We start from the raw sequence: 17,803 nt of genomic DNA on the forward strand, positions 1-17,803 counted from the left end.
TGGGGACAATTGGAAAAAAGCCCTTTTTCCTATGGCCCCAGCCAGGAGTCTGGGGTTATTCTTCAAGAAAGGATGGAATGCCTTGGGCTAATGGGGAGCAGAGAATATAGGGATGGTTAGGAGGAGCAAGGCCTGGCCCAACCTTTTTTTTTCCTGGAAATCATTCACTTCTACCTGCTGCTAGTTCCAATACCTCTCTCAGGCTAGGAGCCAGAGAGGAAGAAGGCAGCAGGTTGGATTGGAAGCAGATGGTAGGGAGGAGTTAGCATTGAGCACTGGCTCAAATATACCCTGGCACAGTAGCTGCTGAACCTGGCAGCTGCGAGATGGCTCTTGATGCTCTGCACATTTAGGTGCAGTCTTGGTCCAGGACTGAGTAAAGGTGAGAGCCTGCTACAGTGGAGAGATCTTGTATAACAGAAAGACAGGCAGAAGGGAAGACTAGAATCTGGGAGCAGAGAGAAGAAACTCTGCAGACATGCTATTTATTCCTGGTCCTCAGTGTAGAGATCTTAAGAAATGTACTAGTCCTTGCTGTGTAAAGGGTTAATGTTTTATCCCTTAATGCAAAAGGCCGCCTGACTGGAAGCTGACTGTAGCTGTTGTTCTTTTTTGTGTGCTGCATCTGGTAGCTAATAAAAATTGTCTTAGCTCCGCTCCCAGGAAGCAGCAGAGCTGCTGGCTGAGAAAGCACAGATTGCAGAAGAGGAGGCCAAACTGCTGGCTCAGAGTGCTGCAGAAGCTGAACAAGAGCGGCAGAGGCTGGAGATCACAGCGCTGAAAACCAAGGAGGAGAAGCGGCTGATGGAGCAGAAGATGCGGGAGGCGGAGCTCATTGCAGTGAAGCTGGTGAAAGAGTCGGACCGAAGGTTAGATTTCCTTGTGGGTGTGACATTGTGTGAGGTTGGGCTACTCATGAAATGTGTGGACTGTCTTCTCAGAGCCCAGCCATGGAAGAAGGCATTTCCTAAATGACATTTCCTGGCTATGGAACCTTAACATGCCTTATTCAGTTCCACCTCATCTCAGCATATTTGAGATTTGTGCCAGAAAGACTAAACAACAGACAATCAGGCAGAGATCTTAGGCTGGAAAGAGACTAGTATCTCTTTCCATAGCCTCCAGGCTGCAAAAAGATTTTGTGCTTACATAAACTTGGTGTAAGCAGTGCACATTAAGTGCTGAATAACCCATCTCCATTGCTATCAGTTCTGAGGTACTAGCTGCCCACAAACTCAGTAGCCCCTGTGAATTTCAAGGTGTGTAATAGCAATGTCATGATGTTCCCCTTCATGGTTTCTGGTGCCTGCTATGAAGCTGAATTTAGTACAGTTATATTACAAAGCAGACAGAAGGGCTGAAAGATGTCTTGTACTTAACTGGTTTATGTACTTAACCCAGGTGAACTTAACTTTGTTATAATGAATGCAACAGGTAAAACACCAAGATGGGGACGGTGTTATGGGATATTGAGGTCAATTATCCTTTTACATGATAGGCAACACCTTTCACTTAGAATTAGCCAAAGACTGCGGATTACCTGTGGCTCACTGTATTTACTAGTAGCGAGGAGACTGTTTAAACCGATTAGCATAGCTGGTCAAGTTCTGTTACAGCTTTCCTGAACTAATGTGATACACTTAACATAAACCCTGTTGTAAATAATACATATTCCTTTGGCATTATAGGGCAGATTTTGAAGGCCTAATGCTGTCCTGATGTTGATGGCATGTCTCTCAGCGCTCCTTATCTCATCCCTGAGGCTCTTCATGTGTGCCAGGAGGGCATCAAACATCTTCCCAAAATAGAGAGCATGTACTTTGCAACCTAACTTCCTAGATAAAATCTTTGTTAATTAGTAGTCAGGAGCCTTGGAATTCCAAGTCAGTAGGTGAACAACTGGGTCCGTAGAAATTGGATATGGAAGGGACGTAAAAATCAGCCAGCTAATGCACCATTGTCCTCCAAGTGCCATCTCCTTCTGCTTTGTCTGGTTTCTGGTGTCCCATGTTACCACACTCACCATTTTGTCAGGGAAAGGCTCTTGTAGAAGTTCCTAGCTCTTGATCTCAAAAAGCTAGTTAGGCAGAGAACTCTGAAATCGGTGTCCTGCTCTGTGTTTGAAATCTACTGCATACATCACAGTGTTTGTCTGACAGAGCCAAAGAAGCTGAACATCTCAAGCAGGATCTGCACGAAGCCAGGGAAGCGGAACGGAAAGCAAAGCAGAAACTCCTGGATGTAACCCGGCTGAATTATCCTGTACGTCACCTCATTTCCACTCGGGGGGTGGGGTGCGGGGTGGAGCACTTTATCTCGGAGAAGACCGATTTAATCTTTTAGCATGTAACCAACTATCCTCATTGCTTACCTCTTGGCATTAAAGAAGTCAACTTTGAGAAAAAAATATTGTAGAAGCTGGGGATGCTGGTTGCCAATGAAGAAAACTGTTCAAATTGTACTGCTAATGGTATAAACTTACTCTGATATCATTTAATCTTTCAGCATGTAGCCCGATATCCTCATCACTCGCCTGCTGACACCAGAGATGTCAACTTTGACAAGGGATCTGTAAAGCTGGATTTAAAAGACATAGACCTGAAGAGACTGTCCTTTGAGATAGAAAGAGAGAGGTACTACAATGCTCCTAGATGTTAACAAAGTAGGAAGTCTTCATTTTAGAAACTAGAGGTGGAATAAATCTACTGAGCTTCATGGTGAATCTTCCTGTTGGTGCAGGATCATGCCCTCCTGTTCATATTACTGATGCATCTTACATCTGCATAAAACTAGCTTTATACAAAGAGAAAAGATGTTTTCTAAGAATCAAGCCTTGATGAATACAGAGTTTCTGTTTTAAAGGCATGTTTTTTTCTGGTAGCAGTGTACTCTGCTTGGGTAAGAGTGCATAAGAGGATGTAAATGTCCCTCTATTGTTGGGTTATAGTATTGCACAAGTGACCTGGTGCATCAAGGAGGGTTTTCCTTCCTTTGCAGCACTGCTTGCAGTGCTGTTTGTTTTGGACACTGAATAGTGGACTAAGCAGATCATTGATTTGTACTGTTGTGATGTGATTGTTCGTATTTCTGTAAATACTGACTTTTAAAATCTGTCCAAAAGATTATTCAGAATGATCCTATATATACTGCTGCCAAACATAGATTTTTAGAGAGAATCAAGAGGTTGTCTTGAATGTTAAAAGTTTTCTGCATGTAAAGTGATGCTTACTTCCCTGTGTGTACTGTATCATATTGTATACACCTGATAGATCATTTGCTGACAGTGAAAGAATCAGAAACATTTATAAGTTCTGCCTGGCCTGTGTCTAGTGAGAAACATTCAGTGGAGCTGGCAGATTCATTTCTCATTGTTCCCACTTGTCCCGTCAGCAAGGGAACCAAAATCTGCAAACTTCCTGTGAGCACTATGACCATAACGGCAGCCAAAACTAAAACCAGTGTCACGGAAAGCCTTTCCCCTCTATGAAACAAAAGGGGAACATTTTGTCAAGCCTATGGGATCAAGTGTTAGAAGTACACATGGACTGAGATAAATGACAAATCACTATATGTGTCAAATTCATCCCTAGTGTAATATCAACAGACAGCCCAGAATGGATTTGTCCCAAAAGCTGAGTACAAGAACTTTTGGGTTATATAAAGTAGGAGAATGAAACAGCTTTAAAAATAACTATAGTCCTTTTTTTGAGCAATTCACTGATTAATTTGACTCCTCTTTGGCTTCTCCTCATGTGGACTGCAGGTTAGATTACTTAGACAAGAGCAAAAGATTTGAAGATCGATTGAAGGAACTGAAGTCAGAAATCCATGCTCTGAAGCTGGAGGAAAAACAAACTGGGCTCTACTCTCATTGGAATGAAGTTCTTGGATCCTTGGATCGTTCCTTAGGACATGTGTGTAACCTTAAGTATAGGTTGTGTAGTAAAGTGACAGCTAAGCTCATCCATATCATGGAAGTTGCTCATAAGTATCTTGTTGGCAGCACTGAAATCCCTAAAATAATTGTATATGTGAATGTATGTTAAATGTACAGCATTTACTTTGGTTCCCTACATGTTCTCTGATTCCACTGGCAGAAAATGTGAGAAGCGTGACTTGAGAGGTTGAAAAAAGCCTTTTTAAATCTGAGAGAAGCTTTTTGTGAGTGGAATCCTTTCACAGACACAATAATCCCAAACTCCCCATATGATATGAAGGCTGTTGAAACTAAATGAATTCTGTCCATTTCATGACATTTAAGCAGTCCATACTCTTCTGGGTGATACTTATTGTTCAGAGCAGTTTGGTATTTTTTGGTGAAATCATAAGGTTCTTGGGTTTCCGTATACACAATTCCTAGACCCGTATTCAACCAGTGCAACAGTGACATGGACTCAGTCCTTTCAGTAGCCCCAAACCAGGCAGAAGTGACTGAGGAGTAAAACATTTTAAAGACAAAAGGAGGTGATGTTGGGGAATGGATGAGGGGCCCACAATTCCAGATCGGTGCATTTTAATACTCTTATTGGCTTAACATGAATTAGCGTAGTGAGAGCATTAATGTTTCACGTGTTCTGCTCTTTAAAGGTCCCATCATGGATGAAAACCTTTGAAGCTGTGGACTCACTGGATATAAATTTTCAGAGGCCTTTCCCTGCTTACCCACTAAATACTACAAGCAGCTGGCCGTGTACCAACAAAAATCAATATATGGAGCCCATGGGAAAGTCACCTTTTCAAACAGATATCTTGGTTGCCAGTAATGTGGGCACAGGAACTAGAAAACAGATTGTAAAGGTAAGGAGATTGATTTGATCTTTTTCAAAAATTGAATAAATGTAGTACTTAAAGATTAATAGCACTAGTTTGGGCAACCTCCTCCCAGCCAGCTCCATCTACCTCAGTCCCAAGATATGTATGTACTGGTACTTATACTAGTTGTGGGATTTCCTGTCCACAATGGTCTTTCAGGAGTATGCAAGTTGATGACACATGGGCTAAAATGAGACCAGTTGACTCCATTCTACTTGTGAGCCAAGCTGAAGTACGAAGCTAGGTCTCAGTAAATGAAGTGCAGGTGTCATTAGGTACCAAGGGAGATGCAGTCAGCTTCTGGGGTTGACTAATTAGACTAGGAGCTATATAGGAACCATCTTCTGTGTATGAGAAAGATTTAAAGGCATGCAGCCCTGACACAGCAGAAACCTTGCTCTTTGTACTGCTATTTGTGCAGTTCTACTAGAGAACCAATGGGAGGGGTACAGGACACTTGTGTGTAGATGAAGCCAGGGCAAGAGTTTCTATTTTATGACCATTATATTTGCACTGTGCTCATGAGCAGGGATCCAGGTTTTCCATGTTTTTCCACAATGAATGGATTTTCCCCTTAAAGGAGAAATGCAGGAAACTGTGGATTTCCCCTTGCAGACTGGCAGAGTTCCAGCCTGCAAGGGGCTGCTTGGTGCCAAGGGGAGCAGGGGGAGGATGATCAGAGGCAAGGGGTGCCATGTGCATGTGTGTGTACACATACATGCATATGGCTGGCAATATAGCCCCAGGCAGTGTGGTGGAGAACAGCTTCTGTAGGTACCTGCAAGTAAGTCTATGCGGGGTGGTATAGGTGATGGATGGGGGGGATGACTTGGGAGACTGAGGCAGCAGCTTGCACCAATCCTGCACAGTGAGGGATGGAGTGGGGCAGGGTTGGTGGTTGGGGCTTGGGGGGTGCTGCTCAGCTGGGGCAGCGTGTGGTATTCAGGACCTGGGGGGGAATGTGCAGCCATTGGGTCCAGCTGGGGAGCAGGATGGGGCCACAGGTGGCTACTTGGAGGTGGAGGGGCGGCTGCCTAGCGCTGCATGCACTCCCAGGGAGAGGTTGGGTGCCAGAGGTGAAGCATTGTGGGGGGCATGTGTGCCCCCCCCCCCCCCCCCCCCCCGATTTTTGTGCCTACAGTGTGGCAAGGAGCTGCAACCTGGCTGGATCAGCACCAGGCTGGATCTACCTTCTTGGCCCAGCAGGTGGGACTCAGCACAGGAGGGCAGAGCAGGTGGCGAGGCTACTTGCCACCACAAGCCTGGTGCCAGCCACCTGCAGGTCATGCTAGCAGGGCAGGGAGTCACACTGGCAGGGCTGGCAGGGAGCTGAGGCTTGGGACTGAGGGGCACTGGCATATCAGGGCTGCTCAGTGCCATAAAGCAGCGGGAATGCTTGAGGGGGACAACACTGCAGTTGAACCCGCATCCTGGTGAGGGAAGGGGGAGCTTCGATTTTTCCACGATAAAATCAAATGCCAAAATATATAGGTATTAAAAATCTATTTTATTGCAATGATTGAGGCACTGGTTGGCTTCCAAATTGCTTCCAAATTGTAAATATATAAATAAAACATTGTGTTCAGCTGATACCTATATATATATATAGTGATGTTTTATTTTAATTGTGGAAAAACACAGCTTTGGGGGTTTTAATTAGAGAATTTTGGATTTTTAATCAGAAAAAAACAGGATCTCTGCTCATAACATCCTTCATCTTTAGACTTTCCAGGCTCACTGGTACATAATGTTAGAAATTTTACAATTTTGGCTCCCACTCACATTTTTTAATAGGATGTTAGGGTGGAAATAATTTTTTTTGTCTCTGATTTATGTGTAGGTTCAGCAACACGATTCAGATGTGATCTACATTTGAAACATCTTGACAGTTTGGTAGTGCTTTCCCAAAGAGGTGAATAGGCAAAACTTTGTGATGATCCATTTGCCTGACAAGAAAAAAAAGATTTATGCAAGAACATGATGTAGTTCTAGCTGCTGAAATACATCAGCATAAAATATGTTCTGTAGTGACAGCATGGTGCTGTTCACCTTCTAAACAAGCAGCATATGCTGCTTATATTAAAAATGTCAATGGGACATAATAAGCATTTTTGCAAACAAGCAAAACAGAGGAGCCAAACTGCATCTTGTTTACTTTTCATGCACTTTGCAAGGAAACACTTTATGCTTGAGGTCTTTTATCCTAAAGTGTTTTGAAAGCTGATGGACACGATACCGATGAAATGCCAGACCCGTAAGTGAAGTGTGGAAGACAACAGCATCTAGCATGCTGATGGGAAGAGACATTTGGACCGGAGAATCAAGGGAAAAAACCCTGCCTTTACAAAAATGCGTTTGTGTAGCATCCAGGACTTTAGTTTTAAATCTTATCAATTGGGCATGACACTGATACTGTTCAAATACTTAAGCTATACCAGTCTAACCTTCACAAACATAACTGTTCACATACTTTAAGATTCTGTTGGGGAAAGCTTGCCTTCCTATCTTAAATAGATGGACCTTTTCCTCCACATTTGTTCACAGCTCTCTCATGTTGATCAATCCCGGATGCAGGATAAATCCTTAGTGTGGAAGCATGAGGTTTCTGTTATTTTTGTGTTAAGAGAGCACTTTAGTTGCTCACACTTGTCTGCTGCGTAACTGAATACTTCTGTGGAAGCTACTCAGAAAATGCTAGAGACAAAGGGCACCCCTTAGTGTCTGCTAAAGATGGACTCATGTCTGATGGACCATAAAATATGGCATATGCCACAAAGCACCTCCTTTTCAGTGGAACCAGTCAGTACTTTCAGATTCTGTGCATCAAAAGTATATTTAACTGAGAACTCTTCCAACTGCCGAAGTCTGGAAAAGATGATAATATACTTGTAACTGAAAGTGTCTCTGTGTGCAAGACCATAAAGTAAAAATAGATGTTAATGTTCATAACTAGAGTCCTAAAAACCAAAATAAAAATCAGAAATGTTTAAAAAGGTTTCCATTCACTTTTGTTATCACTAGCTTCTTAGCCAGTTAGTCTCTATTACTGTGCTTTAGAATTAAGGCAAAAGATGAAACGCCAAATAAATTATTTCCCTTATGTGATTAAAATAAGATATATCTACCACACATGCCCTTAAACTTAAACTACTCTCAGCTTTCATCTTCACAGCCCAGCATAACTACCGTTTCCCCGTTGAATGGAATTACAACCTATATACATATCTTGCGTTTTCAGGTGTACCCATGTTATTCAGACACTGTGCAGGGAAATACAGGCTGCCACCGAAGAGGGTAAGACTAGAAAATTAGCACACTTGATCATTGTAAGCTTTTACTGGGGTTTATTTTGATACCAAGCAAACATCCTTGCTGACACGTAAATAAACCAAGTGTATATGAATTTTTTTAAATCAAAAAGAACTTCTACTACTAGAAACAACCTTCAACTCACCCCCTCCAAGTACAGAAAGAGCCTTAATACAGAGATAGATTTGCAAGGCTCTCAATAAGCTATACATCAGACTAGGCTCAAATCCTGGGTTTTTCCCTTGGGTAACCACCAAGCTGTTCCAGACACCAAACTGTAAAGGAAAACAGACCTTGTGGTTGTAAGCAATGCATTGTTATGTTTCCACACAACCCAAAGTATTGGATGAGTCTCATAAAGAGCCCAATTTAATGTCAACCAGATGTTAACACCAAGTGCCAGTGACACATTAAATAACAGTGTTTACTCTCACCATTTAAAGTGTATATGAAAGAGGAATGGTCATCTCAAAGATGGGCATGGTTCAGTAAGGACTTGTCTACAGAGCAGCTTATGAGCCTCATTATGTTTGTATGCCCCTGAATTTGGGCCCATGTCCCCAGAGAAGTGAATGGGGTATTTATGGTGGTTAACTTACATAGGTAGCAGTGACGTGCTGCAGATGAGCAGGCATTTTGAATTTGCTCCCACAATTTAAAAGGGGCTTAGGGTCACTGGGCTATAGGCTCCATCTGTGAAACTTTGGTACATCTAAAGACTTTTTCAAAGCTGGCCTTAAACCAAGCTGAGTCTGGGGGAACTAGTGGGCCTTTCTGCTAAGGGCATTCCCTCCTACTCTCATTTACAGAGGACTTTCCAGCTCTTGCTTACCTCAGTTGACTCCAATTGTCTTTGCTTGTATACGGTAGTAGTCTTACCTCCTTGTAGAAAACATATGCATCAACTGAGAATAAGGGACGTGGCTGTGCTTGTCATGTAATGCAAATGAACGTACCCCTTGCACCAGGCACTGTGGATTCTATTAATTAGCATACACATTTTACTGCTCGATACTCCTATCACAGAATTTAGTTTAAACTCCGACTGCTTTGTCTTTGTTAGCTGTGGCTGTAGAGTTTGCCAATTCTCCATGTTTAATAGTTTAACCTACCGCTGCTACCCTAGTCTCTTTCAGGAACGATGAATCTCTTGCTCTCTGAGAAGCCTAGTGTTTAGTTGTGTTACATACACACATAGGGTAACTAGCTCAAACAGGTGCTCTGTAAAGTATCTTACCAGTAGTGTTACATACAGATTTTCATTTTACACTCAAGCCCCTTGTCAGAAATTTTACATAGACACTGACTAGAGACATTTAGAATAAAGACAGATCAAGAGAAATGCCTTCCTATTCTCTTAGACTGGATAAGAAAAGGAGCATGTACAATTACTAGTGAGAAATGAAGGTACAAGAGAAGCATGTCTATCATAGCCAGAGGCTGTTATCCATTACAGACCTGGTTAATTTCAGTAGTGAATGTGCACGTCAGCGAGAACAGCAAGAGAGAAGCATCATGCCATAGCTCAGGGGCAAAGGCTATTCTAGTGGAAAGAGGTCTCATCATCACTGATGACTCCTACACTATGACAAAAATACTTGCTTTATTTTATGTATAAACAATAGTTTCTTATTAACTTATCCAAACATAGCTGTAAGAATAAATTACTCTGCAATCTTATTTCTTTTGAAAAATACAGTGTGTCCCATCTGTCCCCACTGAATGAAGGCTGCAAAAACAGGTCTGCAAGTCATCAATATGTTTCTTTATAGCAGGCTAGGGCACCTAGCTTTCATTGTGCGCGCTGTTTTAGGGATGACACATCACTTGCTTGTCTACAGGTTTTTTGCAAAGCCTCCCATGCAGCACTGAAGTTAGGTAAAGGAAAAACAGCTTGGCATACTATCTAAATCAAACAGTGTTCAGCTGCAGTAGACACCCCTGGCAGAAAGAAGCTAACAGCAAACTTTCAGTGTTAGGTCTTTAACTTTATCTTGGCTAGAGCATTCAAATACTTCCCATTCAAAGTCACTTGTTATGCAAGTAAGTGCAAGAAAACACCACATGGAAAAAATCCCAAGTAGAACTAGTGTCAAAAATTTGGCAGCAAGAGGCTGGAAAAGCATGAGGGCATAGCAGGATGGACCTGCCTTTTAATACAGCGTCCGTCACAGAAATGCTGTTCCTGAAAAGCATTTACTCAAACTTTTCATCGCCTTCTTCCACATCTTTCAGGCTGACTACTTCCAGCGTGCCTTTCCCCTTAGTCTCGCACCGGATCAGTTCATCAATCTCTCTGAAGCAGCCTGGGTCAATAAGGCATACCTGAAACAGTTCACATTATCATCAGTCACACAAGAAAATTTAGTCTATGCCATTTCCTGTTTATGTATGATAGTTTTCTATGCAGAGATGTCTGATCTGTTAGCTTTTACTAAAAGAGGCTTCCCTGGCCACCACTAAAAGCCAGTTTAACAATGTACCTCGACTGCCCCAAGGTAGTTTGGAAGCTCTACACGATGGTAAAGTTACTGATTCAAAACAATTAGACTGCAAAAAGGCCCAAACGCTCCCCAATTCCAGATCTCATTTATTTTTCCTGTAATCCTATATAAAAAAAATTACAGTGCTGTCTGCACTGAACTGCAATAAAATACAATGTAAAATGATGCTAAGACAGTCCATTAAAGTATAATGCCATTTTCTTTCATTTGACAGTGTCAGGAAGTTATAGGTAACTCACTGTCCACTCTGTATCTCTAACTAATGCAGGCTGAGAAATGTAGTATAACTATGGTTAACCCAGCTTCCCTCTTGTTCGTTTCCTCTACTGCTACATGCAAGAATAGCAAAACTGCCCAGAACCAAGAACAGATTTCTCTTACAATTTCGAACTGGTCATGGAAGTCTTCACTTTCTACAACTTTGATCAATGGTTTAAGCTTCTCTTTCAGCTTCTTCCCTTCTTTTTGTGGGAGAACTAACCGCAGTCTCATGTGAGCTCGCTCAATCTTCATGTTCTCCTTTAACTGTCTGATCACTTCCAGTGCCTACAAAGACAGTAAATATGAGTGAAATCTCACCTATACTCATTTATTCAGAATATCACCTGCCCACACCAAGATGTAGTAGTGCCTTCTAGTGTCTTGTATGGGCAGCAGAAGTGTTTTTCAGTACCTTCTCCTGAAATTCTCTAGCATTGAGACTGATGTGCTGCTTGCAGCTGATTCCTGTGACAAGACATATCTTTTCCACCAAGCACTGCTGGGTTTTTGTTGCAAGTCTTTAGAAAAACTGGAAATCTGGCTATAGGTCTACAGTAGAACTATAAAACCACAACATTCAAAAGGTAAGGCTAAATACACTGTTCATGTTAACAGAAGGTAAGATTTGGAGCCCAAACAATATGTTTTAGGAGACTATAAAACAGCAGCAATATTGTTTTTGTTGGTTTCTTATGCTGGCCCCCCAATGAAGAGTTACTAAATCATGCTCTGAGGTTTTGCATCCTGGGTCTGCTTTGAGCAATCTGCTCTAGTGCTACCTGTCTGTCATCCCTTTAGCATCAGAAACTGCACACCAAAATAAACTCCTTTAAGTGCAACCTGAGTGTTTAGGTTGCACTACTGACCTGCTGTTTAGTGCTCTTGCTTGGTTTGACCGAATAGTGAATATCCTTCATGGCTCTTTCTATCAGGATTACAGTGTACGGCCTCTTGGTTTCAGGGTTCACACATTTTTCGGCTACAATCGTTGCAATGTCTCTAAACATCTGCTCCAGCTGTGTATGTCGCTCTTTGTCAGACACCTGCAACTCCCCTTTTGATAAGATCTGGAAGTAATGGATCAAAAATAAAAGCTTCCGTTAAGAAAGTTTCTTATGCCATAAGAAACTTTATGGCAAGAATGGCATTCTCAATGATTATTATATATTTCAACTTTTGTTTTTAAATTGGAGTATTAATTTCTAACTACAAACAATTATGCAAAAGTATAACAACAATTCTTTGAGAGGAAAAAAGAAACCAGCATTTTCAAGTGTTAAATTTGATGCATCAAGCTAAAAATTTCAGAGGAAAAAAGTATCTAAACTCTGCAACTGTTTCAAAATAAGCACCATTACTCTTTTATTTGATTACAAAGCATAAAGTGACTAGTTAATCCCTGCTCTATTATAAAAATACACACGTAATTAAAAAAACCCAAACAAACCCCGCCCCCCCCAAAAACCTTTGTGACCAGGCTTCTCAAACAAAAGTGTCAGTACACAACACAGATTTATAAACGTAGCTGAAAGAATGACACAACAAATGGAACAACAGCGCTTTCCATCCTGGGCCGCTGGTTTGTTAGCAATTGAAAAACATCTCTCGAGTTAACACCAGTGCTGCCAAGAGCAAGTAGGTAGGCGTCCATACACGCTGATCTAACACGTTGGCTCAAGTCGGTATTCTTAAAGACAACAGAATTCAAACACTTCCCTACCCAAAAGGGGGATTTCTGTGACCAATCTCCGAAAGGAAGAATAATACACTCGAAAACTTTATAACTTGAGCAGCCACAGAGCGAGATTCAGCGTAGCCGACTTTCAATAGCAGGCAGCTCGGATCTCGCATTGCCCGTAACAATCAGCAATCCGCACTCCTGCGTGGATGCAGAACCCACCGTTTTACAGATTTCTGTCTGGTCATCAGTCCCGAAAGCCTTGACGAGATCTTCCTTCTTTGCAACTTGGCCTTTAGAGACGTTGACAAACACTGTGTGGGTCTGCAGAACTTCCTCGATATCTTTTTCACTGGTAAAAGGATTGTACAGAGGATTAGAAGATGCCTGGAAACTGTCTGAAGTCTCCAGCGTTAAGTACCCCAAATAATACCATGCCATGTGCATCCTTGGAGGAGCAGAGAGGAGTAGGAGACAAGCCAGCGGGTGCTAGCATCCTGCCCGGGCCCGATACCCCCCCGCCCACACCGGCCCACGGCTCCCCGCCGGGCGCGGCCGCACTCACGAGCCGCTCCGCCAGCCCATGACCTTGTTGCGGTAGCAGGCGATCTCGAAGCGCTTCCCGGCGCGGCGGGCGCGCACCACGGCCACATTGGTGAGGCGGATCTGGTTGGTGGGGGTGAAGATCGACATGGCGTCTCCTCCACTGCGTACGAGTCCGCCGCCTTCTCTGTCCCCCCGGGGGAGGGGACGGGCCCACTTCCGCCCCTCCCCATTGGTCGCTGCCCGCCCCGCCCACCCTTGTGACGTCACGGCGCCGGCGACAAGCGGGGTCCGGCTGGGAAAGGAGCGCGGCCGGAAACGCGGCCTCAGCGCGCGGCGTTCCGGCGTCTGCCCCGCCCCCCGCTCCGTGCGTCGCCGCCTCCGCCTGCGCCTCCGCCTCGCTGCGGCCTCGGCATGGGTGAGGGTGAGGGTGAGGGTGAGGGTGAGGGCCGTGAGGAGACCCCGGCCTGGGGCTGCAACTGCCTCTGCTGAGGGGGGAGGGGATACGAAACCCGACGCTTTGATGTCACCTATTGTTCTCCTCTCCCCTTTGCTTGAAGAGAAACATAGAGGACGTTTCTCCTCAAGAAAGAGAGCGCATGTTTCTCTCCAAGAGAGGACGGAAAAGCATCAGGTTTCGTATCCGTAGAGGACAGGGCATGCTCCTCCACCTGGTCAGACTGGTCCGGACTGGGCGGGGAGAGGAGTTTTGTAGCGGCCGCAGACCCCTCGAGCGCGCCTTGACGGTGTCTCGTGCAAGCAGGGTTTGGGCTGCGGCGGTTGCCCGGCGTCCCCCGCGGCAGGCTGGGTGCTGGCGTCAGGGTTGAGGGTCGTGTCGCGTGGAGTTTCGACCGTCCTGCCGAGATGAGCTCGGCTTCTCTCCAATTTGATCGCCCCGTGACACTTCAAAGCGTGCATGCTTCACTTGGGATACGAGGATGCGGTTCAGATCCAGCGCCAAGGCCTTATTTTGCTAGGCGGAGGGACAGCCGGTCTCTGCCAAATGGATTTGAGAGGCAATCTCCAATTGCACAAGTCCAGGCGGGGTTTGTAGCCCGGGAAGGCTGCATCGAGGCGTTGTGAGATACTGCGTGTGTGTTTTCTGCTTGCTTTAAGTGGGTTGGCGCTGAAGGAAGCTGTCACTGCTTTTGCTTTTTTTAAATGTCATCGATTTCATTGATTTTTAGGGTCGGAAGGGACCTCGGTAGGTCATCGAGTACGACCCCCTGCCCTGGGCAGGAGGGAGCGCTGGGGTCAGACGACCCCAGCCAGGTGCTTGTCCGGTCTCCTCTTAAAGACCTCCAGGGTCCGGGGAGCACCCCCTCCCTTGGAAGCCCATTTCGGATTCTGGTACCCCTCACTGTAAAGAACGTCCAACCTAAATCTGCTCTTGTTTTGTCTAAATCTGCTCCTGTCATGATTCATTTTCCTTTCAGATACATCAGTGGATACTTGGAGTTACTTCTACACTCACCTGATGTCCTTGTGGCTACACAGGTTTTACATCTATTCTTGTGCAGCTTTTGGCATCAGTATTTGGATCTGCATTCAGTTCTTTGCCGGCAGAACCAAAAAGCAAGTAAGTGACATTTCCCAGTCCTGGCATTGTATCATTCGGCCTGAAAAAATCCCATCGTGCCTATACAAGAGGCAGTGAACCCACCAGTGAAACATATCCCTCTCTGCTGTGTAACGTGGTGCTTCATTTTACTTTGGTCCCCTCTAGAGTCAGGAAAGTTCAAAACTATTGACGTTTAAATGCGGTTTGGGGTACTTGAAAGTCATGGTACTTGATGTGTGTTAAGATTCCGGCTGAAGAATGACCTGCTGAATGCTTTCTGTGCGTCTTGTGTATAAGGAGCTCCCTCAAACAGTCACGTCAGCTCGTTTTGCAAAGAGTGGTTGCCATTCAGCATTGACCTGTTAGCCCTTTAAATAGGATATGCCACTTCTGATAGTATGGCTAGTGTGCATGATATCTATGTGAAACTGACTGAAAGGGGAAAGGGTGAGATGCTGTTACTGTTTTGTAGGATGGAAAAGCCAGCTGGAAGCTAGCTTCATTGGAAGTAACTGACGATGTACTGGTCAATGGATACGCAACCCCAAAGGCAGAAGAGGCTTATGTGGCAGGGGTGAAGATTTTCTATGGATCACAGACTGGCACAGCTAAGGTAAAAGTCACTTCATTCCATTTGGTTAAAGGGATTGCAAAATGACACTAGGGTCTCAAAGTGTACATAGGTAAACACCTGCAATGGGGTGAGACCTGAAAGTGGAACTTGCTAGCCGTAATTGGCCAATACGAAAAATAAATAGTGAGAAATGAATTAGATTAAGAAGTATTCAGCTCTGACCCAAAGGGCTGTAGATCATAGATAAGAACTTAAGGTGCCTGTACACGAGCAGGGAGGCTGTTCCAACATGCTGTAATTTCAGCATGGCGGAGCAGACTTGATTAATAGAGTCTGCTGGAGTGTGGTCATTACTGTGCTTCAGCAGCCTACTGTGTCATGTATCAGTGTCTCCACGCTTCAAACTGATGGTGGGGGCACTTAATCTAAAGCTAGGTAGACGAGCTTTAGATAAAGCGCTCCCGCTGCCATTTTGAAGCGCAGGGACACATGCATGAGCTGCTCCGGGCGCTTTAATTAGAGCAGCTCTCGGAGTTGCTCTAATTAAAGTGGTTCCCACCCCCACTCCTGAAGCACATGTATAAACACCCTTATGTTCTCAATTGTCTGCTGTCTGAACACCCTTTTGAGGGCAGGTATTGCTTTATACTGTTTCTCTCTCAAAGGCAAATCTACCTTAAAGTTCTCTCTGTCCTGCGTGCATGTCACTAGTCTGGAAAACATATAAAACTTTTTTTCTGAACCTTTTTCCTCCCAAAAAGAGAATGTTAGCTAATATGACAACCATGCCATGTGCATCCTTGTTCTACCTCTGTACATTGTATTAAATATTATTTTTCTGGTATCCATTGCAAGGTTTATAGGCTCATTGCAAGGTTTATAGGTGTCTTGCACCCTCTCATGGCAGCCAAACAGAATGGAGTTTGTTCAGCACTCACTTTGTTTGGGTTGATGTAATTAAAGGTTTCTCCTGTCTCGCCAGGGGTTTGCAGCAGTTCTTGCTGAAGCCGTCATTGCCCTTACTTTGCCTGCAGAAATTATTAACATGAGAGAGTACGATCCTGATGACTGCCTAGCTGAGGAGGTTGGTAAAATACTTGTAACCGTTTCCTGAGGATGTAGAAGGGCCTGGCTGCTGCTTTCCTCTGTGTTTCCCTGCAAGCATCTCCTCAGCTCCCTGCAAGTCTAATGTACCTGTGTTTGAAGAGCACTTTCCTCTTCTGTGTGGAGTAACAGAGCTCCTCAGTGTTCGGCTACAGAAAAAAGCCAGTGTCTTGAGAATGAGGGTCTGTGTCACAGACTGGGAGGATCTGGGCTCTTTTCCTGGTTTTGCCACAGACTTTGTCAGTGAGAGTGAGCAGCTTGCCTGGAACTTCACAGCCAGGAAAATGTGGGACTGTGACATGGCACATTCATGTTCATTAAGTCCTTTTGAGGTCCTTGGAGGTGCTGTAGAGGTCCAAATCCAGATTCATAGTTCATGATCTCAACAATGTCTATGCATTTTTAATTTACAGACCCCTCAAATGAACCCATATGCTTTGTCATGACATCCTGTGATGGGAAAGCTGGCTTAGAATAGTCAGTGCCCTGCCTTGTAAACTATTCCTTTCCTCTGCTCTGTTATCCTTAGACAATCAGCAAAAATGTCTGTGTGTTCCTAGTTGCAACCTACACAGAGGGACAGCCAACTGAGAATGCAGCCTGGTTCTGCAAGTGGTTAGAAGAGGCTGCAAATGACTTCAGGTTTGGCAAAACATATCTGAAAGGCATGAGATATGCTGTGTTTGGCTTGGGCAATTCGGTATACATCGACCACTACAATACGGTAAGGCTCCCTGAAGTCTCTGTCTCTTGTCTCCTTATCCCACAAGTTGCAGAGTATCCTCCAAACCCACAGATTTCCATGCTGTTGCCAAGGTTTCCGTGTCAATACGGTTCTGGCTGTTAGTGTTCTGGGGCATTTATATATGCACTCTGGGAGGGGGGGAATCTGCTTTGAGCATCTTGTGTATCAGCATCCCCGCACTTAAAAATGGTGGCAGGGGCGCTTTTATCTAAAGCTCATCAAATGAGTTTTAGATAAAGTGCCCCCACTGCCATTTTTAAGCACGGGGACGATGATACATGAGACAATGGAGTCTGCTGGAGTGTGGTAATTACCACACTTCAGCAGACTCGATTAATTGTGTCTGCTCTGATGCACTGTAATTACAGCACATCAGAGCAGCTCGCTGCTCATGTGTTAGGTGCCCCTGGTGACTGTTTCTGTGAGGAAATTGGTGAACTAGGTATGAAGATTTTTTGTGGATTTGAATAGGAATTGTGTTGGACCATAACCTTTACTGTGAGTGCAGTATCGATTCAGAGAGAAAGGGAGTGAGTCCCACTGGTCCAGGAGGAACTTGTGGGCTTTTTTTTTTTTTTACTCAGGATGTTGTAGTCCATTTACATTTGCTTTCCAAAGGACAAAAGGACCCTCTTGCTTGCTGCCTTTTCCATCATCTCCTTTTTGCTTGCTGTGAGGGACCATATAAATATTGTTTTTGGAGCCCTCCTCT

The 17,803-nt window shown here is 44.3% G+C and overlaps 3 protein-coding genes across 7 annotated transcripts in view; 2 read left to right on the plus strand and 1 right to left on the minus strand.

Annotated features, from left to right (window-relative positions):
* LOC102557928 (merlin) overlaps positions 1 to 7,805 on the plus strand; it is a 28,756-nt gene extending 20,951 nt beyond the window's left edge. For both annotated transcript variants that reach the window (XM_014608073.3, XM_006260185.4), the window contains exons 13-18: positions 652 to 869; positions 2,160 to 2,262; positions 2,506 to 2,633; positions 3,764 to 3,914; positions 4,588 to 4,797; positions 6,653 to 7,805. In XM_014608073.3, coding sequence (XP_014463559.1) covers positions 652 to 869; positions 2,160 to 2,262; positions 2,506 to 2,633; positions 3,764 to 3,914; positions 4,588 to 4,797; positions 6,653 to 6,688 — 846 coding nt within the window. In that variant the 3' untranslated portion in view covers positions 6,689 to 7,805. The remainder of the gene's footprint in view (positions 1 to 651; positions 870 to 2,159; positions 2,263 to 2,505; positions 2,634 to 3,763; positions 3,915 to 4,587; positions 4,798 to 6,652) is intronic.
* A 331-nt stretch (positions 7,806 to 8,136) lies between these two features.
* Positions 8,137 to 13,305, minus strand: SBDS (SBDS ribosome maturation factor). The gene is made up of 5 exons (XM_006260183.4): positions 13,130 to 13,305; positions 12,787 to 12,916; positions 11,753 to 11,953; positions 11,007 to 11,171; positions 8,137 to 10,446 (listed from the first exon to the last, which is right to left on the minus strand). Exons 1-5 carry the CDS (start codon positions 13,255 to 13,257, stop codon positions 10,318 to 10,320), a joined length of 753 nt encoding a protein of 250 aa, XP_006260245.1. The 5' UTR covers positions 13,258 to 13,305; the 3' UTR covers positions 8,137 to 10,317.
* A 107-nt stretch (positions 13,306 to 13,412) lies between these two features.
* The window catches only part of LOC102576049 (S-adenosyl-L-methionine-dependent tRNA 4-demethylwyosine synthase TYW1), a 137,413-nt gene continuing 133,022 nt past the window's right edge, over positions 13,413 to 17,803 (plus strand). The window contains exons 1-5 of one of the 4 annotated variants that reach the window (XR_009456485.1): positions 13,413 to 13,525; positions 14,544 to 14,686; positions 15,141 to 15,281; positions 16,225 to 16,326; positions 16,876 to 17,070. Coding sequence is in view for 2 of the 4 variants with exons in the window: in XM_059717103.1 (XP_059573086.1) it covers positions 13,522 to 13,525; positions 14,544 to 14,686; positions 15,141 to 15,281; positions 16,225 to 16,326; positions 16,876 to 17,070 (585 nt within the window). In the remaining 2 variants the exon portion in view is untranslated. Of the gene's footprint in view, positions 13,526 to 13,639; positions 13,742 to 14,543; positions 14,687 to 15,140; positions 15,282 to 16,224; positions 16,327 to 16,875; positions 17,071 to 17,803 lie in introns of those variants that run through there. The other 3 variants (XR_009456484.1, XM_059717103.1, XM_019493454.2) reach the window with 3 other exon arrangements.

This window comes from Alligator mississippiensis, chromosome 14 (assembly GCF_030867095.1).
Source record: "Alligator mississippiensis isolate rAllMis1 chromosome 14, rAllMis1, whole genome shotgun sequence".
NCBI lineage: Eukaryota > Metazoa > Chordata > Crocodylia > Alligatoridae > Alligator > Alligator mississippiensis.

What these genes read in the sequence shown, in the direction of transcription:
- SBDS (XM_006260183.4), bottom strand. Translation starts at nt 13,257, where the DNA reads ATGTCGATCTTCACCCCCACCAACCAGATCCGCCTCACCAATGTGGCC. An exon ending in ATGGGCTGGCGGAGCGGCTC is followed by an intron (nt 12,917 to 13,129) that starts GTGAGTGCGGCC and finishes TCCTTTTACCAG; the next exon opens with TGAAAAAGATATCGAGGAAG. An exon ending in TCCATGACCAGTTCGAAATT is followed by an intron (nt 10,447 to 11,006) that starts GTAAGAGAAATC and finishes GAACTGTTTCAG; the next exon opens with GTATGCCTTATTGACCCAGG.